Raw genomic sequence first — 24,439 nt, 5'->3', positions numbered from 1 at the left:
TGCTCAGCCCCGTCCCCTCCAACATTGCCCGAGTGTCCCTTTTCTTAACTGAGATGCCCCAGGGTTGAATGCAACAGAAGAACCTTGGCTGTATGAAGGGGATCCTGTGGGAGTCTCAAGGTTTGAAGAGATGGGGAAGATCCCAAAGCAAGCTGCTGTGTTTGTAGAAATCAATCCTGAGATCTTGCCACATGCCTCTGCCAGGCACAGTGGTGGGGGTGTTGTTACTGTCCATGCTGGCCAAGAGAAGATGCCACCAGCAGCCCGTGGCAATGTGGCACAAGGACGTACCCAGCTTGTCTGCACAGTCTGGCTTTTATGTCACTTCCAGTGAGCCCTAAAATGCTGGACACCATCTGGGTGTGCTTTTGTGGGGATCAGCACAGGGCAAATTCCATCCCTACAGCTCCTCTTCCTCATGCTGGTTTTGGTGACTGTGCCACTGAGGACCAAGTGGGAGAGAAAACTGATTGCGTGGCTTTGCGACAGGGAACTTCAGACTTCATGGATATACCGGGCAGAGGGAAAAATTGGGCTTTGTATGCAGTGAATATGTCCTCTGTGGACCAAAGAGCGATGTCCTCCGTGGGAAGGCTCCCATGAAGGCTTCCAGCTCCGGGAGGTTGCTGGGGAGCTGCGGCTCGTCCCCTCGCCCAGCTGCCCAGGCGGATTCAGAAGCTGCATCTCTGCCTGCTCGTCTCTCCAACCCCCTCGCTCTCCTAAGTGCCAATAACCCTCTGATTGCTTGTTCTGCAGAAAATTGTTCCCTTGATTTCTGCAAGTTTTTCTAAAAGCCTTGCTGTAATTACGCTGCGCATCTCCAGTGAAGGGACGGCCTCCTTGCGAGAGCCAGCAAACGGCCATGCTTGGCAGCACCGTGCGGGGGGAAGATGTCCACGCCGCGCTCCCGGCCATGCCGGTGCTGGCTCCTGCCCGGGGAGGATGCTGCAGCCGGGGATGCCGGGGGATGGCTCAGCCCCCCCAGGGAGTGGAGGAGGGAGACGTGGGGAGCAGATGCTTGGGCAGGACACAGCCTTGGGGGAAAAAAATACAAGTGATTCAGAAAACGGCTGGTAACAGAAGTGAATAAATATGGTTTTTTTGTTACAAACATTCCCTTTCTTAAAATATCATGAGACTCATTAGACCACATTCCAGACAAAACCGGCCCACTGGTGGTTGGCAGCCGAAGCCCTTCTGGAGCGTATGTGAATAAAGTCCCCTAAAGTGAAGCAATCCGGGCTGCACTCCTGCCTGCTGTCGCTCCTCAGGAGTGACGGTGGAGTTTTCATTCTTGGGGCTGGCTGGTCGGGCGGTCGTACAGAGATGTGGCTCGAGCCCTTGGTGCTGCCTGCATCTCCCCCAAGGGATGGGGCAGCCTGGGACACGGAGGGCAAGGTGGCACATCTTGCTGGCAAGGGTTTTTATGGCTCCTGCTTCCTTTTGGCTTGGTCCTTGGAGGCTTCCCCGGGTCCTGGCGCATGAAAAGCCACCTGAGACCAGCTCAGGTGTGACACCCAAGAAAAGGGATGAGTTTGTTCCCAGTAAGCTTCGTTTTAGATCTGATGGCACCGGGGAGGGAGGCTGCGTGGGGTGTCCTAGCACCTCATTCTCTCTTCGGGTTGTCTGTTCATGAGGCTTAATCGTACCTGTTGACTCCCAGCCCTGCAAACGAACGTGTTTCACGTGGGCCCAGCCCCAGCGATGAGTTTGGTGGATGTCATGGCCTCTCCAGCTGCAGCACCGGCATCGTAGCTGGCAGCCTGCTGAAAAAACATACCCTGTTTTGTTTTAAAGCCGGCGTGTCACTGCCGCGGTGCAGGGTAAATGGCAGTGCCCACCCAGGGGAAGTCTGGGCTTTTTCTCCATCATTCTACATTCTGGGGAGAAGCTGGGAAGTGAGCTTTGGTCCCAAATTGATCTGCACAGGTGAAATCAGCTTCACTCCTCTGCAGTGAAATACTGCGTGCGTCAGCTCGTCCAGTCTCTTAGCTGGGAAATGGGTTCTGCAGGAGCTGTGCAGGTATCTTCAGGGTCTGGACTCTCCTCTGCCTTGGTGTCCACTTTCTCTTTGTGCTGAGAATGAATGCAACCTCCCTTTGTCTTTCAGATAGCTGCCCAAGAGCTCTCGGATAACAGGGTCATAACTCTGAGCATGGCCGGCAGAAAACTGGATAAAAAGGTGAGTGGGGTTGTGTCGGGGGAATGCGCTGTTAAATCTCTGTCCTTCATGGGATTGAAAGATCTGAAGAAATCTCTGCTTTTGGGTATAGCAGTGACAGAAAATAGTCCTGCTGGAGAAGACATTAGGGTGAGACTGGAGGGGTTCAAGTCCTGCGGTACCACTGGCTGCTGGGTACGCCCATGCCTCAGTTTCCCTGTTGTCGCAGTATTGCTTTCTTCATCACGCCCGTTGAGACGGAAAGAGTGCACGTGGCGTGGGATCTCTGTACTAGCATGTCTTAAAGACAGCAGATTCACTGCGCCAGAGGAGTTGTCTGGAAACGTCTCCCGACAGCGCTGGCAGTTTTGATGCCCTTGAACCTGTACCCCGGAAGTGCAGAGAGCTCCTGGCCGGTCGCCTGCAGCCCCTCTGGAAACGGGGTGACCGCCTGCGTGTAGATCAAACAGCAGGGCCCGCCTTTTCCGAGGAAGAAGTGTTGGCCTCGCGGAGGCCGGTACCGCGTGAGTTTTGCTTTGGATGCGATATGTAGGAAACCGTGAGCCTGTCTGAACGAAGCCATCTGACCTTATTTACCAGGCAACCGGAGCTATTCCTCTTAAACCAGTGCTGTTGCTAAGCGATCGCTGGGAATGTTGTTCTTCCCTTCTTCCTAGCCTCTCCAGAGCTTGAGTTGTTGGCAGGATGGCCCTCGGCTTTCAAACCAGGGTGAAGCAAGCACCCAGGAGGAAGGGTATTTGCTGGGGCAGAAGATGTGGTTTATCCAGTGATGTTGTCCAAACTGGACGGATGCCCGGTTTATCAAGTTTTTTTTCCAACCTGCTGGGAGCAGTTATTTTCTTGCCCTCCTGCTTACCCTGCCTAGTGCAAGGACCCAAATGCCCCGTTAAGGAATCCTCAAATAACTCCATTTCCTAGATGGACTGGAAGATGTCCTCAAGCTGGTGGCTTCCTCTGAGATGTGGCCGAGGGTCAACCCCTTACACATGAATGAAGATATCCCTAATGCAACAGTTTTCATCCAGCGCCCCAAGAAAAAGCCTCTGCTCCCCTGCAAAGCAAGGGATGGGATTTCACAGCGGGTTTGGTGCCCGTCCTGTTGTGCAGAGCAGGGCCAAGGACCTGGATCTTCCCTGCAGCCTCAGTACCTCACACATACGTCCACGTGTCGTGTTGGCAACTTCACTGGTGGCTTCACTTGCTCCATGGGCAGGAGTTGCTTTTCTGGTCTGGTTTGCAACAAAGTTCCTCTACCAAGCTATGCAAAGGTGACATCTTTTGATATTCTTCAACTAGGACATGGTATGTGTGGGTCTGCTGCCCTTCAGACCCACAATCAAGGTACAGAAATTCAGCATCTATCTGGTTACACTGGGATAAGGACTCTGAATAATCCTATTCTTTCTGGGTCTCCCCCCAGTTTATCAGTAGGTGTCAGCAGAAAGCTCCTTCCTCGGTGACCACCTGCCATCACCAAGAGCTAATGAGGTTGCTTAGCTGATTTCCCATAGCACAGCGCAGCGTTGCAGTGCTCAAAGTCCTGCTCATGGGCAAAGGGTGTTCGTGTCGCTTCACGCAAATTAAAACGGTCTCTGAATGAGGAAACTGGACGAAACACAATATTTTTGGGTTGTTATTGGTCATGGATGAAATGCAACTGTGGGAGATGGGTACAACTTGTTGAAGCTTAGGAAAGAAAGCGGAGGAGTGGCTGAGCGAAAAGCCGCAGGGGCAAGGCTGGAGCCTGGAGGGGTATCGCCCTCCCGCGCCGCACAGCGTGTAGCTGGGGAGCACAGCCGGAGGCTCGCGCGTGTGAGGGGGTCAGAGCTCACAGGATTTCGTGGTGGGGCCACGGAGTCCTCTCCCTGCACACACCGAGCCGAAGCTGCAAGCATCCCTTACTGGCAGCTGTGCCGCAAACCCATCCTGGAGCCGTGCTCGGCCCCAGGCAGCTCCTTCTGCCTTGACCAGGACCTCTCCTGGGTTGTGGGCAGGTCCTCCTCCCCATCACACGTCCATGGTTTCTTCACCCACCAGTCCCTACCTTGCTTTAAGTGCTGCAGCTTGACAGTGGGAGCATGTCAGCAGCAGAACCAACCTGAGGCTCTTGCACCTTGTATCAGATCAGCTCTTGGGAGAGTTGTTTTAAGAAAAAATCCCTTGCAGAAGAGGAGGTGTTTCCAGCTGGGAGCAGCCCTGGTGAAGGTGGCCCCAGAGCCACGTGTGCCACCGCAGCCGCGGGGACGGCAGGAGGGCGGCGATGCTCCAGCATGGCGAGCCAGGACTACTGCTGAAAGCTGTGGCTTGGGGACCTGTGGCTGGTGGAGGTGCCACCTCCACCCTCCTTCTCCAGGATGGGTTGGATGGATGGATTAGATGCTTGGACCGGTTTGCAAATCAATCTGGTCTGCTGAGCTCCCTTGGTTGCTCAGTTTCCATCTCCCGCCAGGCTTGCGGGGGATCGTGGTTTTGATGTTTTAAAACAGCAGCCCACAGTCCTGTGGCTTGGAGGCATCTCCCACCCTGCTGTGAACGGAGCAAGGCTGACCAGACTTGCAAACCAGACTGTTCCGTGTGGGATGGCAAAAGCTCCAAAAGCTCCTCCAAAGCTCGCTGCTGCTGCCACCGGAGCCGGGGCCTCCACCAGCCCACACTGAGGTGAGGCCAGCACAGGCAGGGTCAGGTACCCACCGCTGGTTCTTCAGTCCATCAGTGAAGCTCGAAAAGGCCAAGTCCTGCGGCGAGCAGGGTCAGAGCTGTGCCATAACTGTAACCCCGCAGAAAGAACGCCTTGGTTTTCTCTCGCACAAACATGTGAAAAAGCGTAGGAGAAAAATAGCCTCATCTCATCGGAGAGCACCCCTGCGAGCCTTTGCGTCTGCTCTGCTGGCAGGAGAATTTTGACTGAAGCAGGCTGTAGTTTCTCCAAGCCAAAACACTTTGCAGTGATGTACTTTTCCGGCTGGCTTTGGAAACAGGATTTGGATAGAAATGTTAATGGGTTTTTCTGCTGGGGCATCGCTAGAGCCTGTCCCTGTCCCAGCTGCCACCTCCTGAGCTGGCTGTGGACAGGGGCTCTTGGGGCATCCAAGCCTCCTCCTCCTCCTCCACGAGCAGCCCCCTGCATCCCTACCACAGCACTTGGAAGCCCGAAAGCCGCCGTTCAAGCCTGTAAGAAGTTCTTCCAGCTCTTTGCAGAACTCGGGCAGCTGCCTCCCTCTGGCAGGAAAACCCAGCTGAAATGGCTTCAGCTCTTGGTAAAGAATTTGGAATATTTTGGGCTTGGTTTCTTCTTAGCCACGTCTTCGTTTATCTGAATGGGAATGAAGTTCTGCTGAGAAACGCTGGGGTTTCCGTGTGTCGGTGCCGCCAGCGCTGCCCTCCTCGCCGGGCTGGGGGTCCCCCGACGTAGCCCCGGTGCCGATACCCAGCAGGGCAGCCTGTGCACTCGAACATATTTCTCATAAACCAGCAGCCCACTGTCAGGGGAACAGCTGAGGCGACGCTGGCAGGAAAGGCAGCGCGCGCTGACTCAGGGCTGCATATCTCGGAGAGTGTTACGTGATCTCTGTCAACACCAGGGCAGCTCACTCCTTAAAGATTTCCTCTGCTCATGCTTTACTGCTGTGTGTAGGAGGGTGGGTTGGTTTTTTTTTTTTCCTTTTTCCCCCCAAGACACTCACACGCTTCATAATTCTGTTTTTCCTTTGAAGCTTTGGGTGTTTTTCCAAGCCCAAACGCAGCTGCCTCCCAGCTGGGGTTGTTTTCCATGGCGTCTGCATCCAGAGAGCTCGCCGGGCGGTGGGCACCCGCCGGCAGATCCCACCGGCGCGTGCCAGGGTGCCAACCCGCCCACCGCATCCGTGCCAAAACACGGCGTGAAGGAGTGGGATTCACATGAGCAGGACACAGGGAGCTGGCAGGGTGCTGCCCGTGGGTGCTGCCTCTGGGCCAGTGTGCCTGAGCTGGTCCCATGAGGATGTGAGGGTGTCTGCAGGGTCGGCTTTGCCAGGGAAGGAGGTCTCTCTCACACTGGTGGTCTCTGCTTGCAGAGCACTGTGTAACTCATCTTCTTCTCCCCCAGGACCTGTTTGGAAAGTCAGACCCCTTCCTGGAGTTTTATAAACCAGGTGACGATGGGAAATGGATGCTGGTCCACAGAACAGAGGTGAGTGCGGCTCTGACCCAAGCTGCTGAGACACCACCATGCTTCCATCAGCTCCTCTCGCCCTTTATGGCACCATCTCATCAATCACCCATAAAGCGGGGTGGGATCCAGGGGTTTCAGAACCTCACGGCTGCCTTCGCGGTGTCCATCTGAGGCTGCTGGACTCCAGCAGATGAAGATTTACTGGTGCCAGTCAGGTGTTGAGATCTTTTCTGTACCGCTCACCACTGTATCTATCAAGCAGAGAAGGAGATGGTCTTCTAACCCATGTTAACCTTTTGGCTCAGCCCTGGACTGCTCTGCCTCACGTGCAGGAGCAGCAGGATGAGCTGTGACCTGGGGAGATGGTGGCGAGGGGTGGCCAAGGGGGAGAGCAGTGGGGAAAGGTTGAAAAGAGCATCTGCCAGATCCTCAGCTAACCTGGGAGGATGCTCAAGGTCTCCAGCTTCAGGGCATGAGCACTCAGGCTGGTGTCTAACAGAGCTGGAGCCCCGGCCAGGGGTCAGACACCTGTACTGGGGTCCTGGTGGATACAGTCGGAGACAGCTGACCCCTCCCTGTCCTTCATTTACACCTGCTGCGACATTTTGATCTGGTGATGTTCCCAAGCTGCTAAAGCCAGCGATATTACAGCCGAGAGGCACAGCTCGGGCAGGGAGAAGCAGGCTGACTTCTGCTTTGGCACCAGGCGAATAAGTACTCTTCAATGGCTTTTTTTTTCCTGCTCCTCAAAGCCTGTTTCAAGGCTTTTTGCCTTTTTTTTTTTTTTTTTCTTTTTTTGGCACGTAGCTCCTGGCAGCTGGCAGAAAGAGGAGGGGGCAATCGCTGCAGGAGGGGCTCACAGCAAGCCCTGTGTCGGAGGAAGAGGGTCCCATCCCATCCTATCCCACCCCACTGCACCGCCCTTTTTTCCCCGTTCACGTCCCTCCTTTCCCTGTCCCCTCAAGGCTTCGTTACAGAGCCCGCTGTCCCACCGCAGCAAATTGCTGTAACAGACCAGCGTGAACTCAGGTGGAAGGAGAGGATGGTATTTATTCACAAAGTCTCTCCGTACGTTGGTTTTCCCACTGCTGGACAAAGTCCAGGAGGATTTCCTTCACTCGCACACCCACGTGCACATGAGCACCGGGACGTGTGTACCACCATGCATCCTGTGGTACCGATGCGGGCCATCCTTTTAATCCTACCTCTGCTGTTGATTTTTCCGTGCTTTCCCACACACATTTCTGTGCATCTTTAATTCACACCAACCTTAACATTTCTCTTGTATTTCTGGGGAAGCGGGCTGGGACCTTGTTTGGCTGTTTCCTCCCGGTTTAGTGTGGGTAGCTGGGCTTTGGCTCACTGAGACGTGTTTCTCGGGCATGGGGATTTCAAGTGACCTCCAGCCCTTCCCTCTGGAAGAGGGGTGGGAATCGGGAGCGTGTCTGTGCACCAGCCATCGCTGAGACCTCTACAAGCAGGCCAGGCTTCTGGGGAGCAGAGGTATCTACTGATTTTTCATCTGGGTTGCTGCCTGGTTCCTCCACTGTCCTGTCTCGCCGGATAAGGGTCTGGCCAGGTTTTATTTCAAGTGATGGGTGCTCTGACAGCCTCCTCCTTCCCAGCCCTTGGAGGAATCCTGTTCCAGGCAAGCAGCTTTGTGTTTTGAGGCTGGATACAAAGAAATAAGGTCCCCCATTCTTAGAGCTTTCGGTGCGGGAATATAACCAGCGCTCGGTCTGATGCTGGCATTTCTCATGCCACCACGGAGGTGTCTGGCAGGGGAGGATGACTGCGCTCGTTACAGCCTGTGATTTAATCGCCAGCACCCAGCTGGGCACCGTGCAACAGAGACGGCGGATCCCTCCCACCCACCCCGGGGACCCTGCGGCTGGCAGCCTGCGGGCACCAGCTCGGGGTGCGTGGGCTCCCCCTGCTCCTCCTGGCCTCCCGGAGGAGGTGTTTGCAAATTCTCGACCACGCCGTGCTCACGGTGTCAGGGCTTCCCCCCGTCTCGCGCAAGAGCCTGCCTGCAAAACCAGACGCCCGACGCAGGTCCCGCGCGGCTGCTTGCCTGCAGCAGCAGCACCCACGGACTCGTCCTCACTGGGCTGTGCTGCTGCTGCTCCGGCTGCAGAGCTCCAAGGTTCTCCACACCATCTCATCCCCCTTGCACAGAGAAGGCTTAATCTGCTGCCCGTGCCTGACCTTCCTAATATTCACGGGGATCTCTCTTTTTGAGCACAGCACCTTTGCGAAAGAGGGTCTTCACCTTTCCTGCAGGCATCTCCAATGTACGCAGCAGGTGCCTGGAGCCTGCTAGCGTTTGCTTAGGTTTCCACCGAGTGAGTGGTCTTCCACGAAGGGTGGCCAGGCGTTGGCACAGGCTGCCCAGGGCAGTGGTTGAGTCACCGTCCTTGGAGGGGTTCAGAAAACGTGTGGATGTGGCACTTTGGGACATGGTTTAGCAGGCGTGGTGGGGTTGGGGTGATGGTTGGACTCGATCATCTTAGAGGTCTTTTCCAACCTTAATGATTCTGTGATTGCGTTCTCTCAGGAAATGTCAAAAAGCATCAATTAATATTTCTCCAGCTTGGGCAGCAGATGTGTAGATGAGGCAAGAGCACTAGATGTGCCCAGGGGTGTTTGGCTTTCCTGGCTGGTTGCCCCATCCTACTGCTCCATCTTCTCAGTGCTCAGACCCCAGATGGGTGTAGGCTGCGCTGGGGTGCTGGGGGGGTGGGGGAGTAAGCAATGAGTAGGGCACAGGTTTGTTTAATTACCCCTGGAGGCCGTTAAGTCACCAAATGTGATGCAAGCATGCTGAAAGGATGTTGTAGTGAGGCAGGGGTTGGTCTCTTCTCCCAAGTAACCAGCGATAGGACGAGGGCAAATGGCCTCAAGTTGCATCAGGGGAGGTTTAGATTGGAGATGAGGAAAAATGTCTTTCCTGAAAGAGTGGTCGGGTGTTGGCACAGGCTGCCCAGGGCAGTGGTGGAGTCCCCACCCCTGGAGGGGTTCAGAAAACGTGTGGATGTGGCATGTTGGGACATTGTTTAGCTGGCGTGGTGGGGTTGGAGTGACGGTTGGACTTGATGATCTTGGAGGTCTTTTCCAGCCTTAATGTTTCTATGATTCTCTTCTATGATTCTAAGCAAATCTGTTGTAACTCACACTGCTACAGCCTGAGAAGGGGGAGCCGCGGCGTCCAAGCCAAGGAGGCAGAAGAGGGCTGGGATGGGGCTTTCTGCAGCTTGCCTGGCCTGCCCCACTGAGAACCCAGTCACTCCTGGAGATGTGTCCCCTCTTTGTGCCAATCATCTCCCCTTCCACATGTGCCCGCTGTGACGGCATCCCTCTGCTCCCACCCGCAGGTGATCAAGTACACGCTGGACCCAGTCTGGAAGCCGTTCACTGTGCCTTTGGTGTCACTGTGCGATGGAGATGTAGAGAAGCTGATAAAGGTAACAGGGGGCCCTTCACCTTGTATCGTGGTGGTTGGCCTCTGGGATCGATCGTTAAAACATCTAAAACTCCATGGCTGGGTTATTTGTAAAAACAACCAAACAAACCAAAGCAGAACCACCCCCAAAAACAAACCAAAACCTTGTTTGGGGTCTCCAACAGGAGAGGTTGGCAGCTCCAGGAGATAGTTGCTGCATCTAAGGCTGGCTGTGCTCCTTCCACCCTAGGTGACATGTTACGACTACGACAGCGATGGGGGACATGACTTCATCGGGGAGTTTCAGACCTCAGTGGCCAGGATGTGTGAAGCCCAAGATGCCTTTCCGGTGAGTGCTGGCATGTGTTTGGGGAAGAACGAGGAAGGGGCTTCTTGGGGCTGGCGGTGGATTTTGGTGCTTGCACGGGGCTTCTTGGGGCTGGCGGTGGATTTTGGTGCTTGCACTGAGACCCTCAACGTGTTTTTGAGAAGAAGCCAAGTCCAACCTCCTTTTTCCTCCCACCCGCACCATGAGTGACCCAGGCCACAGTTGCAGCTAAAGCATCTGAGCTAGAGAGGGCTAAGGTGGTCCTGGCTGAAAGCAGAGCTCTGCTGAGACGTTTGAAGCGGCACCCGTGATCTGGGGGGGTTGCCCTGTGATGTGGGGGGGTCAGGGGGGGAGGTGTGATGTGCTGCAGCAGGGATGGGCTCTCTCTGCCTCTTTGCCTCGCTTGGCTTGTCGGGAGGGGTCGGGTGCCCTCCCTTCCCCAGTGAAGTTGTCCCCAGCTCACGCTGCTCTCCAAGCGGAGCTGCTGCGAGCTCTGGACAGACAAAGGTGGCTCCAGAAGCAAGCAGCTGGTACTCACCGCTGCTGCCTATCGCTCATCAGCATCCCTTCTCCCTGGGGTGGCTCCTGGTGACCTGTCGTCGTGTGGCCATGCTGGTGAGGGTAAATACAGGAACAGGGATAGAGATGCTCTTGCTGAAGACCAGGTGACCATCACTGGATTGTCTGAGCAGGTCCAGGGCCCTCACCGAGCTGGTCTGAGCAGGTCCAGGGCCATCACCGAGCTGGTCTGAGTGGGTTCAGGATCTTCACTGAATGGTCTGAGCAGGTTCGGGGCCATCACTGAGCTGGTCTGAGCAAGTCCGGGGCCATCACCAAGCTGGTCTGAGCAGGTTCAGTGCCATCAATGGATGGTCTGAGCTGGTCCAGAGCCATCAATGAGCTGGTTTGAGCAGGTCTGGGGCCATCACTGAACTGGTCTGAGTAGAATGGGGGCACAGACTGGCCACCACTGTCCCATGCTTGACCCATGTGGGAGCTACCCACAAGCAGGTCTGGGCTGGACCGTCTGCCCGGGTTTGTTCAGACTTAGGGGATTTGTTGATGGATCTGTATTTTTATTTTGTTCAGTCTGTGAAATGCAACGTTCACAATCAGGAAACTTAAGGATTTTAGTATTTAAAATGTTCCCGTTGTTCTGCAGCTGGAAGAATGGACACGACTTTCTCTCCGTGCTCCCCCTGCCCAGTCCTGCCTCCTCCCCCAGACCAACCCGCATTTAAACTTTCTTCTTGGACGAGAGTTTTTTTCAGTTTTAGATTTTTTTTTTTTTTAGATTGAATTATTGGAGCAATTTTCTGAATATTCCAGAGGCATTTCCCAGAGCTTTTGAGGAAAGGTGATGGCCTGCCCTAGTTGTTTGTGTGTTTGACCCATCCCATCCTGTAGACCCCTGTAGCCTCATTGGGGTGTCTCGGCTGCCACGCGCCCAGCGCTGAGCATGATGGAAGCCCCTGGGAAGGAAAAGCGTCCTCTTCCCAAGCAGGTCCTGTGCCTCCATCTCCATCAGTAAATAGCAGTAGCTTGCTGTGATTCATTTCTGTCTCTTCAGCACTGTGAAACGCTTGGAGGGAGGGTGCCCGCAGGATGCGGCCGCTGGTGGCATCTGCAGCCACTGGCACAGCCCAGCACCACTCCCACACCGGCGTCTGTCTCTTGTATGTTACAGCTCGAGCTAGAGTGCATTAACCCCAAAAAGCAAAAGAAGAAAAAGAATTACAAGAACTCTGGGATCATCATTGTCAAGTCCTGCAAAGTGAGTACGAGGCCAGGATGTTCCCCTCTGCTCCTCACCAAGCTTGGGTCTTCCAGAGCTCCCCTCGTCCCTGCTGCCTCCAGCGCCATTGTGTTTCCACGTGCTGGACTTGTGGAGCATCAATAACAGCGTGGTTTCCTTTCTGCTTGGGTTTCTTTCCACTTGGAGCACCTGATGCACCAAGCTGCTGGTGCCACCCCACACCCAGGTGGCTACAGACCCAAGAGGAGGTGGCGTTCGACATGGGCAGCATCCACATGAAGCCCAGGCTGTGGGCACCTACCAGCTGCTTGCTTAGCGTCTCCTTGGGGGCAAGGGCTGGGGGCAGGTGGGAGAGGTCCTTCTTCTGAGCTGGGGCATTGGTGAAGTCCTCCCTTCGTGTGGCAGCAGCACAGCGGGGAAAGTGGTAACACAGCTCTTCGTGCACCAGATCTGCAGGTGGTGTGAGACCGTTTTGGCCATGGGGAGAGGATCTTCCATTCAGTTCCCCATGGTGGACACTTCCAGCTCTCAAGAAGCCCTGTGCAGGCCTCCCACCACAGCCCTTGACCAACACATGGCCCTGCTTGGCCCCAAGCGTCTCATGAAGTGCCAAAACACCACTGTGGGAGACCCAAGCGGTTCTTCCCATCTGCTTTGCCATGTGGCTGGAGGTCCCTGAAGGCCCACACTCGCAGTGACCGCAGGCTTGGGCATTTTCTGTGTATTTATTTTTTTTTTGTTCTGCAATGGTGAAGATTGCGGAAACACTTTTTGTTTTGTTGTTTTTCTTGCAGATAACCAGAGATTTCTCCTTCCTGGACTACATCCTGGGAGGCTGTCAGCTGATGTTTACTGTAAGGGCTTTTGATAGTGATATGTCTGTCATGGTCAAAACTGGGGAGGGAGGTTCTGCGGGAGGTTTGGCACCAGCTTGAGTGGCTTGTCATGGCAATGAGGAGCTGCCCTGTTTTGCTGTTAAATCGCGTGGGTTTGGGGCTTCAGAGGGTCATTACTGCCATGCTCGGGTGTGTCCAACAGCACGGAGGGAGCTGACTGGACTTTGGCTGAAGATCAGACCCCCACAAAGACCTTCTGACCCTTCACAAAATGTTACTAACTTCTCTCCCCGCTTCAGGGTTTAACCACCCCCTGGGTTTTTATGGAAGCTCTCCATAGTTTGAGGCTTTGAGCTTTTAATGAGATGGTTCTCTGCATTTTTACTGGCATTTCCACCTTCTTTCAAGCTGGACCATGGCTTGTCAAGAGCAACTAATGGATGACATTACAACCCTGAGTGAAAATGTCACAATGCAGAAGCGGGGTTTTTAATTTCTGCAAACTTTTCTGGTGCATTGTCCAGAGCGCCGTGGGCACTCGCAGTATTTCAGTTTGTATTTTGTTGTTTCATCTAAAAACATGATGGGGGCAGAGTAGGAGGAGGAGGAAGAGTTGCCATAGGAACAAGAGTGATTGGGAGAGCTTTTTGTGTGGCATTCTGCTGCTGCGTGCTAAGGTCTTGGTGCTGGAGAGTGAATAGAAGAGGAAATCATTACGTTGCACAGAGGTCTTGTGTGAGTTAGGCTTGAATGTAGAAATCCCCCCCCCCCCCCCCATCTAAAGATCTGCCAGTTATTGGAGGGTTTCTCCGCCTCCCAAGGCATCTTTGGCCCAAAAATCTGGGTGGGTTTGTGATGGGTGCAACAGAAATGCCTGAGCCGGGAGGAGGACGCTGCCGCATTCACCCCTGTAGTTTTGGGAGGCCACGGGTGCCCTCCCTGCCAAGGGAGACGGTGAGGAGAGCAGGGCTGAAGCCGCGGAGAAGAGGGGAACTGTGCCCGGCCACTTGCCTCGTGCTGGAGGCAGACCAGCTGCGTCCCTCCGAAATCTGTTACCCGAGTGCTGCTTGCATGAGCAGGGCACGTGGTGGCCTTGCTTGCACGAGCAGGGCACGTGCCTGTCTGACTCCACTGAGCCCCCTCCCCGTGCCTCAGTTTCCCCCCTCACATGTACCCATGGAACCATAGGATGGTTTGGATTGGAAGGGACCTTATGGACCATCTTGTTCCAACCCCCTGCTGTGGGTAGGGACCCCTTCCACCAGCCCAGGGTGCTCAGAGCCCCGTCCAACCTGGCCTTGAACACTGCCAGGGAGGGGGCAGTCACAGCTTCTCTGGGCAGCCTGTGCCAGGACCTCACCACCCTCATTGTACAACATTTCCCGATTCTCACCAGTCTAAACCTGCCCTCTGCTCGTTTAAAGCCATTTACCCCCTTCTTGTACTGTCAAGCTTGTTATACTAGCCACCCCGGCACAGGGTGGTGGCACATCCTGGGCTGTGATGTCTTCTTGCCCCAGCCAGGCCAAGGTCCCTTCTCAGCCAAACCGCAGTTCATCCTCTCCTGTTACGGATACGGAGCAAAATATCCCACGAATTCCCTGAGCTCAATTTAGCTGGTGGAGTTATTTTGGGGTTTGCCTATTTGCTAAGCAAACAAGGCGAGCGCAGTCATGCCGCCTGCTCGCCTCTTCCCAACTCTTCCTTCCCAGTCATTTCAAATTGTGTGGCTCAGCGTCTCGCCTCTTCTGACCGGATTTAGCTGGGTCTGAGATAGGCATTTCTACAAATGTCTTTAAATAGAAAGCCTAATTGAGGAGGGAGAAAAATGAGCGCCTTGCTGACAAAGTCCCCTGAGAGCTCAGCATGTATTGGTCCCCAGGGAAGCCCAGTGAAGAGCAGCTGCAGGGAAAGATCTGCTCAGGGTTGTGACTCGTTGGTCAAAGACCTTGAGATCCAAATGCCCAGGTGGCCCTGGATGCTTTGGTGTCCACAGGGCTCCTCGGTTCCTGGGAGATGGGCAGCGAGAGGCCTGAGCTGGAGATGGCAGTGGCTCACTCCAGGAGCAGGGGCTTCTTCGGGACACGTTATGTGATGTTTGCTCGTGAAAAATGCAGGTGTGATAGTGAATGGCTTTGCCTAACCCGGTATTTAATCAGCTTTTTTTTAGGGAAGGTGAAGAGCTGGGTTTTGCCAAACTTTTTCAAAAGTTTGGGGTTTGGGTCTTGTGTGGACCTCAAAGGCGCTGCAGGCTCGGTGGCCCCGTCTGTGACGGTGTCTGCTAACAGAGGATGGGTCTGTGCTTCTCTCTTGCCCCCCAGGTTGGGATTGACTTCACAGCCTCCAACGGGAACCCGCGAGACCCCTCCTCTTTGCACTACATCAACCCCATGGGGACAAACGAGTACTTGTCGGCTATCTGGGCTGTCGGCCAGATCATCCAGGACTACGACTCGTAAGCACTGTTCCCTTCTGCCTCCACCTCTGTTCCGCCGACGCTTACCTGGCTTCCCGAGGGGCTGCTGGGGTGTGTGCGCCTTGATTTCCCATCTGCCAAGCCAGGGCTAAAGAATCCCTTGCTTTTGAAAAGCTCCCTGGGAGAAAATTGCCCATGCAGGAGGAGAGGGTAAGGACAGGGTTTCTCCTCTGCCCCCATCATGGCTGTTGAGAGGAAGGGTGCGTTAGCAGAGGTAGAACATCCCTTCCCGGGGGCAGCTGGCGAGCAGCCACCGGGTGCTTTCTCGACGCAGAGGCAGATGCCCTTGGCTTGCTGGTGTTTGCCGTCGGCAGATGCACCGCCGGGCTGCCTTGTTCCCCATCGCCCTGAGGTGTGCAACACAGAAAATTACCATCTTAGGCATCGACAGAGAAAACAAAACAGAAGTCTGTTGGTCTCACCATGCTGGATTTTGTGACCAAAATGAACAGTTAATTTTTTAAAAATCTCCAGGGTTACACATCTGCAAGAGACTCAGGTGTCTGGGCAAGGGGATGCTCCTGATCCCTGTGGGTGACGAAGCAAAGCTGGACTCCTTTTTCTCTAAAGATCAAAGGCCAGAGGGGAACATCTGTTCTCTCGCTGTTCGGCACTCATGGTTTTTAAAGGCACTGTGTTGTTTTGGGAGAAGGGAAGGCTGGCTCCTTTTTTTAGCTGGCACTTTCACTGTAGCTGGGCGTTGGGCAGCTGGTAGCAGGGGGAGGCCGTAGCAAGAGCTGTGCAAGCCTGCTCCGTGTGTGTAAATACCCCTCATACGTTTTTCTTCTCCTCTTCTAGAGACAAGATGTTTCCTGCTCTGGGATTCGGTGCCCAGCTCCCGCCGGACTGGAAGGTGAAGCGTTGCAGCCATCTGCGTGTTTGAGATGGGTTTGTCCTGATGTTGCCTGGGCAGGAGTGGAGCTGATGGGGCTTCCCAGCTGGCTTGTCTGGGGAGAAGCTGTCGGGGCCGAGGGCGAATGGGCGGATGCGGGGTGTCAGCTGGTGGAGGGTGAGATGTGGCAGTGTGGGTGGGCAGCGAGGCGGGGATGGGGCATGGGCAGCCCATTCCTCGCTCTAAGCTGGCACGAAAGCAGCAGCTCCCTGGCGTTAATGGGCAGAGGCAGGCGTTGATTCATTTTCCTGGCAGGAACAATTCTGGGCAAGGGAAAGGGCCCCTGGATGAATGTGTCAGATGGCAGCGAGGTCTGGAAGGGGGCTGGGAGCTGGGTAGCCTCGGTGCGGTGTTGCACGGGCAGAGCCTGCAAGGACTGGAGCAGAGGAGCTTTCCCCAAAGCCAAGATTTTGGGGATTTCCCCCAAAATCCCTTGATCTCTTGTGAGGATTAGGCACCAAAGGGTTCAAAGGCCCCGTGGTCCTGCAAGGGCATGAGCCGGAGCATCCCACCCGTCGGTGGGCAGGGGTCGGGGCTGCACCGGCTGGTGGGGAGCATCTTCTCCGGGCCAAGAACATGGCCGGGACACCACCGTCTTTCATTACCAGCTGGTCTTCTGGCTGCTCTTTGCTCAACGCCCTTAATGTGCGTTTTCTTTCTGCTCGCTGGTTTTGAGAAGTTCCCAGCTTCGGGCTGGGGTTGAATCTCGGTGAGCCTTTTGTGTTCTTGGGGAGGGGAGCTTTGCCCTGGGCTGAGCACAGCGGGGCATGTAAGTCACGAGTGGCCAGGAATCAGGCCGGGAAGCTCATCGCTGGCATCCCTCGAGGCTGGGGATGTCCTGCCCGCTCTGGCTTTGCGCTTTTCTCCGCTCTCCCAGCAGCCAAAATTCATGTGAACCGAGTGGGAGCTCTCACTGTTTGCCAGGCACAGGAGGAGATCCCTCCGTGTGCTCTTTGGAGCTGATTCATCCTCCTTGGCCGGCAAATGTCTCTGGTCTGTCACTTTACCACTTTCGGTGGGAAAATGTTGGTAGGCAGCTTCCAAGGACGAACAGCCAGCTGCCGTCAGGGATTTATTATAGAGAACTGGGAATGGAAAACGCAGCGGGGATGGAAAGGGTACAGCAGCTCGGGCTGCTGGGGCAATGGGAGCTGATTACAGTGAGCATCCCTCAGCGCCCATGGGAAAGGCATCGCTGGGCGGGAAATGGCCCTTGTTGCAAGGCTGGAGGCGGGTGCTGGGTCGAGGGTGGTGGCTGGGGGCTCGGGGGGCAGAGTCCTTTGCCCACTCTGCAGCTGCTCCTGCAGCCGGCCGCAGAAATATTCCCTGCTGCTCCTGCGAGCCTGGGGATGCTCTGTAAGTGCTACCGGAAAAAACACCTCATTTTCCCCCAGAACGATGTCTAAGCCTGCGTAAACCCTGATGCAGAGCAGCTCTCCCTTCCCAGGTGCGTCTAAAGGTCACCCACCAGCCCTAACACCCGGAATGACCCATTGATGGTCTCACCTTAGGAGCTGGGGCATCTCCCATGCATCGCCCCGCACCGCTCCAGCCTGGGGCTTCATCACGCCCCGACTCGCCCACCCCACAGGGTCTGCGCATCTTTGGCTCGGCTCACTCCTTAAAGGTTTTTTGGCAATCAAGGCTCGCTGGGTAATTTCAAAGCCAAAGCAGCGGTTCTTTGTTGAAACCCGTGCCCTGTGTTACGGCGGGCAGGCGGCGGGGAGCGGTGTGGCCGATGATACTCCCGGGGTGGGGGGCACAGCAAAGGGCGGCTGTTACAGACCAGGGACCGGAGTGAAAATGGGGACGATCGTTAAGAGATAAGAGTCGTAGAAACCGCTCCTGTTGCCATGGCTCCCCCAACGCTTCCCAGGCACCCGTAGGAGCGAGGTGTTTTGCACACGAAAGTCTCGTTGGAAATGTCAAAGAACATCTTGCCGTGTAACAGCTCTGGAGAGCCTCGAGCGGTTTCCCGGGAGGGAGCGGGAGAGGGAAGCAGATGGGTTGTGGTTTCTGGGGGATGAGCAAAGGCAAGGCAGCAGTGGAGAGGGTGATTCTCAACATTGGAGCCCCAGCGGTTGCCCTGGGTTTGGGAGATAGAATCATAGAGTCATCGAATGGTTTGGGTGGAAAGTGGCCTTTAGAGGTCATCTAGCCCAACCCCCCTGCCATGAGCAGGGACATCTTCACCTGGATCAGGTTTCTCAGAGCCCCGTCCAACCTGACCTGGTGTGTTCCCACGGATGGGGCATCGACCACCTCTCCGGGCAACTCGTGCCAGAGTCTCACCACCCTCACTGTAAAAAAATTCTTCCATATATCCAGTCTGATGGGGTCGGCTGAAGGAAACGTCTTTGTGCCCGCAGAGCTCAGCCTCACCACCCGAAGCTGGTGGCTTTGCTGACATGCCACCCGCCAAGGCTGTCCCTCCATTTGCCTCTTTTTTTTGCATATATAGGGAAACTGAGTGCTGCAAGGGTTGTGATCGCTGGGGGAGGTGGCAGAGAACCCTCTGTGGGGTCAGTTCTCCGGCACAGGCTCTGGCCATGCATCTGCGAGGCGCATCCCTAATCCCTGTTGGGAAAACGTGGAGCTACAGCCGTCCCCATCCAGGGCTGGAAGAGGACACAGGCTGGCTGCAGATGAGCCTCTTACCCTTCGGGGTGGTTTGAAAGAGTTTCTGCATGTAGGTGACCGGTGAATGTCATACCTGTAGGTGCTCCGTATACATTGAACTGGACTCCACAGAAACTGGTTTGCAAAGTACAAGCTGAATAGGGAATAAGTTCCTTCTTGTTTTTTAATTATTTTGAAGCCATCCTGTTGAATTTTGTGGCAGATATATATATATATATACACACACATATATATATAGATAGATATACACAATCCATAAAAACTCCAGAGGAGGTTTTGCAACACTTCTGCCACGCAGGGGGCCTGCTCTGTAGATGGTGAGGAACACAGCTCCAAACCATTTTGTAGCCGCCTAGAAGAAAGAAAAACCCCTCTTCTGCGGTGCAAAACATGGAAATATTTTTGCTTGCCTTGTCTATAAATACTCGTATGGCAGAATTTTGAACAACATCTGAAGAAAAAAAAGAAGTGAGCCCTTCACAGCTGAAAATCAAGACATTTGAATTTGGATATATTGCCCAAAATGGAGGCTTCTACAAGGAAGGGCGTACGCAAAGCCAAGTCATGCATTTCCAACGATGTGTCTAACCCTGGGGATACTGGTGGCTGGGAGTGTTACTGGCTGTGCTCAACAGGCCACGAGAGACTGAAGCAGGGTGCTGATGTTCGCCGGGCCGACAGCTCGTCAGCTTTGCAGCGCCGGGAGGACTTTTGGTTGACCTACTTTTGTTTGGTTGCTATTTCCCGCCCCACAGTCTCTCGCAAAAATAGTTTCTGCTGCTTTCGACACAATGCCCAGTATAATTGGAAAGTCTGAATCAGATGTGTGTTGCTTTTGCAGTCTCAGGAGGACTTCTGCTTCACACGGCGCTTTAGAGGACAGTCGTTTTGCCAGCGTTATGAATACGCATGTCCCGAAGCCATCCCCTGGCTGAGAAGCTCAGCAAACCACCACCCTTCTTAGAGGGAGAAAATATCCGTGTTTCATAACTCTGGCACGAACCAAGTGGGAGTGTTTTATTTCACAGCCCTTGAGCTGGTGGTCTGAGAGCCCAGATCACCCCCTTCAACCTTCCAAGGCGCTGGAAGAGTCGGTTGCGGGTCCTTGGTGCTCCCGGGCATCTGTTTGCTTCTTCAGGTGCCTAAGTCGCAGGTGGCAGAGCAGGGCATGCCTAACCCCCAGGTCTGGTGGTTCGTTCCCAAGCAAGCTGTTGACCCACGCCAAAACTGGCAAGGTTCCTACCAGAGGCCAGGAGTCTCCTGACCCTCTCCTGCACCCGAGCCGTTGAGCTGCCCTGTCTTTGCTGGCAGAAATAGGTTTGAAGCAACTGTTGCCCAGCGTTTTGTGGTTTCTGTCCACAGGCTCTTCACGTGGAAGTAGATGGGGAAGGTTTTGTGATTCGCAGTCAGCGCTGCTGGTTGGTTTCTCTGGATGGGCTAGTGCAGCAGGCCAGGGATCGGGGTGTGCAGGGCTATTGCTGTTGTTAGGGTCCTACAAGACCTCGTGAAAGCATCTCCCTCAGCTTCAAAGGAGGTGGTGGAAAACCTGAAGACTCTTGCACCTGCCTTGGAGGAGGGGTGGTTTCATGGTCAATGAAAACCAGCCCAGACTGTGCTGGGGCTTGCTGGCCATCACGCCCAAGCATTCACGTCACCTCTTCTGTGCTGCCTTTCACCCTTGTGATGACCCAGATGATGAAGCTAATCATCTGCTGGCTTTGTCACGGTAGCTGACATGCCAGGTCAGGTCTTCAACCCAGCTTGCTCTGTGCCTGCCTCCCTCCTGCTGCACCGCCCCACGCGCAGCGAGACGGGGAGCCAGGATGCTGCCAGAACTGGGGCTCCCTGTGATGTTAATTGAGTTTTCTCCCTTAATAACCTGCCATAGGATGAAGTCATTTCTCCTAGTGACCAGTGAGCTGGCCCAGCTGGCTGAGAGCATCCCTTCTGCGTGCTTTCCCTCGAGGCAGCCAGTGGGAAGCCATGTGGGCAAACCTGCTTTGATAGCTGTGGAGGCATGCGTGATGTGATAATTTCAGGCAGCTCTGTGATGGGGAGGGGAACTGAGGAACGTGTCCGTCCTCAAATGCTGCTCAACCCTGACCATGTTTGCATTTGCTGCTCCTTGCTGTTTGGGTAGCAGAGGGCTGGGGAGGTGTTGCTGACTCAGCAGGATGGACTGTAAACGCCTACGACCAACCAGGTCCTGCCCCGAGGGAGCACTAGACTTGCAGCATCACCTAAACTGACAGTGAGCAGCCTGCTCTGCCCTCGCCCTGCGTGATGATTTGGGTCTTTTCTTCTCCACAGGTATCCCACGAGTTTGCCATTAACTTCAATCCCACGAACCCATTCTGTTCAGGTAAGCATCATCCAGGTCTTTAAGGCTCCTTAGATGCCTTCAGTGTCTTCTGTCCTTCCCTCTGCATTTCTCCAGTAACATCTCGGGGACGGCTCAAGGTCTGTTCAGAGACAGGAGTTAATGGTGAAGCAGAGCACGTGGTCAGGGTGCACTCAGAGGAAAGCAGAGAAAATCTGGGGGTGTGTGGGAAGGCCCAGGGTAAAATGCAGCTGGATTCAGGCAGCCTAAAATCCACCTTCGCGCTGATGTCTGGTGTGTCCTACCAGCCATCTGCTCCTCCAGCAAGCCCACAAGAAACACTCGGCCTGTTCAGCAGATGGGGAATTCAGACTTCATGCTTCATTTAGAAACTGATTGCTGGTCACAGTCATGGCTGAAGAACTGCTCAAGCCCTAAGTGGTAAGGGCTACCGTGGACTGCAAAAGGCATCTGGTTTGAGCTCTGCCTTACCCTAGCAGAACTGAGGCTTGGGCACCTCCGAGCCTTGCTCGCCAGTTCGTGAAAGCTGGCTGGGAGCATCTGCTTTTCTGCTGCCTTGGCTTTGTTCAGTCCCTCTCCACTAGCTGTAAAGCGTTCATTGGACCTGGTTTATTGCGGGTGCTATGAGTGCAGAAGCCACCATCCCACAGCTCTTATCAGTGACAGGTCCTTCCCAAAGAACCGGTTGTCGGCTGATTAATTGTGGAATTCGTCATTTTTTGAATTACACCCCATGCGTCCTTTTGGGAGAGTAGCCATTTACCCTGTTCTGGTGTGGCAGAAGCAGAAGAGTCTCCGATGACCTGCAGGTCCCAAACTGTGTTTGGGACCTCCGAGGGTGCTTCTGGGTTTTTTTTGCTTCTCTCCGCTACTTCTGCTCCATACCTGTCTGGCGTTTGGTTATGCTCCGAGACCGGGAGTTGCTTTTGTTTTTGCTCTTCCTCTTTGGCTGATGGTGAGATTTTTGCAGAAGCCCAAGGAAAGCTGCCTTCGGCTGTGGGCACTGTGAGGGCTCTCTTACCCCAGAAGGTCTGAGGACCCACTACACACTGACTAAAGAGCAAAGCCCTAGTATTAGAAAATTTGAGTCGAGGTGGATGAAACTTGTGGAGCTGGATGAGTTTGGGGGGGGGGGGGGGGGAAGTAGGTGTAACTTCAGCTCGCTTGACAGCCTTAGCTAATGATGCTTCACTGGACTGGTGGTGGGCCTGAGCTGTGGCATGTTGTGATGCCTGGCTTCTCTGCTTTCCCTGCAGGTGTGGAGGGCATTGTCCAAGCGTACTCAGCCTGCCTGCCCCACATCCGCTTCTACGGACCCACCAACTTCTCCCCCATCGTCAACCATGTGGCCCGCTTCGCGGCTCAGGCCACCCAACAGGAGGCTGCATCCGTAAGTCCGTAAGATCCCACCATGCGATAGCGATCCCGGTGGCTTTGGGCAGGGGAAGGCAAAGCCTAAGCTCTGAGCTTGATTTCGTGTCTTTTCCTTCAGTGCGGGCAGGGAGGCAGGGTCCTCCAACCAGGACCGCCGCTGGGGTCCCTGCAGCTGTGGGCTCTCACTTGACTGTCGTCACTTCAGATGGAGAATGTAGTCATTGCAGATGCCTCTTAGGAGGAAAAAACATAACTCAAAAACTTGACAGTGGTCAACAAAACTGTAGCTGTGGAAAATCAGGCATTACTGGGGAGAGAACTGAGATGAGGGTGGGCGATGCCGTGAGGTGGGCATTCCTTGGATCCATACAAATCACTTGAGCATGGTCTTAGGTGTTGGTTGCCTCATCTCAAAGAGGATCAAACAGCCCTGGGAATGGTAGCGAGAGAGCTGGTCAAGACACTTAGTGATGCGGAGCAGCTCCTCTATGAGAAGCAGTAAGTCTAGGACCTTCTGGCCCGGGAAGTCAACTGGGAATGTCAGAGATGCATAAAATCATGACTGGTGAAAAAGTGATTGGCGTGGATACCGGCGGGGGCTTTGGGGGAGGAGGGTGGTGGTTGAAGGAATGCCGGGATGCCCACATGTGCTGGAAGCTGCACCCATGGGTCCAGCCTTGCTGGCAGTGGCCAAGGTGTCCTCTCAGGGGTGTGAATTGCGTCTGAAGACTGCGAGATGGAGCTCGCTTGGTCCCTGTGGCAGCAGGCTGCCCACGGAGGACGGCAGGTCTGGCCCCGGTGTTTTGCTGGCCAAAACCAGCTCAGCGTGGGCATCAGCATGTGCAGGGCACGAGCAGCCTCGGGGAAAAAGCTTTCCTGATTCCTGCCTGGAGCAGAGCTGGAGCACACCAGAAACCTCCCCCCCCAGGGGGAACTTTTCCAGCCTTCCCTTGGGTGCTGTTGCTCTCCCCAGCTGCAGGCACAAGGAAATACTGAATTTGGTTTAATTCGGCACAAATCCAGGCTGCTCCTCATTCTTTCGTCTTCTCTCTCGGTGTCAGTGGGAGAGGGAGAAGCCCACAGGCGCCGCACTGAGCAGAGATGCTAATCGTATGCAAATTGCACCCCTCCGTTGGCACTAATAGTTTAATCAAGGGAGATTTTAAATAATGGGCACTAATAGTGCTGTCAGAGGCAAGCCTGGGTTGGCTCAGTCTTTTTTTTTTCTTTGGAAGCACAAAGCGTTACTGATGAGGGATCTCACTCCCCCGGGGTCTTCTCCCTCTTCCATCCCACCTTCAGCCGGTACAGCAACGCCAGCCCGGATGCTGCCGGTGCTGGTGCCTGCCTGGACCTGCCCTTCTCTTCCTCCCGCTCTTGCTTGCTCCCAACATCTCCAGTAAAACAAAAAAAACCCCTCGTAGTTTTTCCATGGCAACGCGGATCACAAACACTGGAGCCGTCAGCTCTTCAGGGATGGGAGGACTAAAACGTGTTGGGGAGGAAGAGACAGCGAGATTACACGAGTCGACTCTTGCGGAGGGATTAATGAGCTTTGGGGAATTAAAACGCACCTTTCCAGCAGGGTCCCTGTGTCCAAACCGCCCCTTTTTTACCTCCTGCTGCTGAACGCTGCCTGATCGCTTCAAGCCCAGCTCACATGCGGGAGCTGAATCGCTGCTATCGTTAGCAAACGATCAGGAACTGTCCCCAAAGCCCCCCTGGATTCAGGGATCAGCCATTTCAACAACGGAAAGAGGAGAAAGGGGCAAGGTGCTGGCGGGTTGGCGTGCCGATGGAGACGCCGTCGCTCCGTGGGGTATCTCCCGCCGACACCGCTTCCCCGCCACAGACGATGCTCCCGGCGAGCTCGCCCCGCCGCAGCGCCCAGCCTGGACCCAGCGTCAGCCCTGATCCCACTTGGCCTCTGAAACACGTCGTGATAAGCAGTTGACAAGAGGCCTTCATGGGTTTCTTCTTTTTGACCATGCACAGAGACCAGTTTTGCACTGATTTATTCCT

The 24,439-nt window shown here is 54.7% G+C and overlaps 1 protein-coding gene across 6 annotated transcripts in view; it reads left to right on the top strand.

The window, feature by feature from the left end:
* Positions 1-24,439, top strand: part of CPNE2 (copine 2) — a 61,103-nt gene that overhangs the window by 33,518 nt on the left and 3,146 nt on the right. For 5 of the 6 annotated variants that reach the window (XM_075434040.1, XM_075434037.1, XM_075434038.1 and 2 more), the window contains exons 5-14: positions 2,111-2,182; positions 6,267-6,350; positions 9,707-9,796; positions 10,025-10,123; positions 11,790-11,876; positions 12,653-12,712; positions 15,016-15,149; positions 15,969-16,023; positions 21,013-21,064; positions 22,300-22,433. In XM_075434040.1, the coding sequence (XP_075290155.1) occupies positions 2,111-2,182; positions 6,267-6,350; positions 9,707-9,796; positions 10,025-10,123; positions 11,790-11,876; positions 12,653-12,712; positions 15,016-15,149; positions 15,969-16,023; positions 21,013-21,064; positions 22,300-22,433 (867 nt within the window). The remainder of the gene's footprint in view (positions 1-2,110; positions 2,183-6,266; positions 6,351-9,706; positions 9,797-10,024; positions 10,124-11,789; positions 11,877-12,652; positions 12,713-15,015; positions 15,150-15,968; positions 16,024-21,012; positions 21,065-22,299; positions 22,434-24,439) is intronic. The other variant, XM_075434036.1, reaches the window with a different exon arrangement.

Source organism: Opisthocomus hoazin, chromosome 12, assembly GCF_030867145.1.
Source record: "Opisthocomus hoazin isolate bOpiHoa1 chromosome 12, bOpiHoa1.hap1, whole genome shotgun sequence".
Classification (NCBI taxonomy): Eukaryota; Metazoa; Chordata; class Aves; order Opisthocomiformes; family Opisthocomidae; genus Opisthocomus; species Opisthocomus hoazin.
This window is presented reverse-complemented; position numbering and strand designations above follow the sequence as displayed.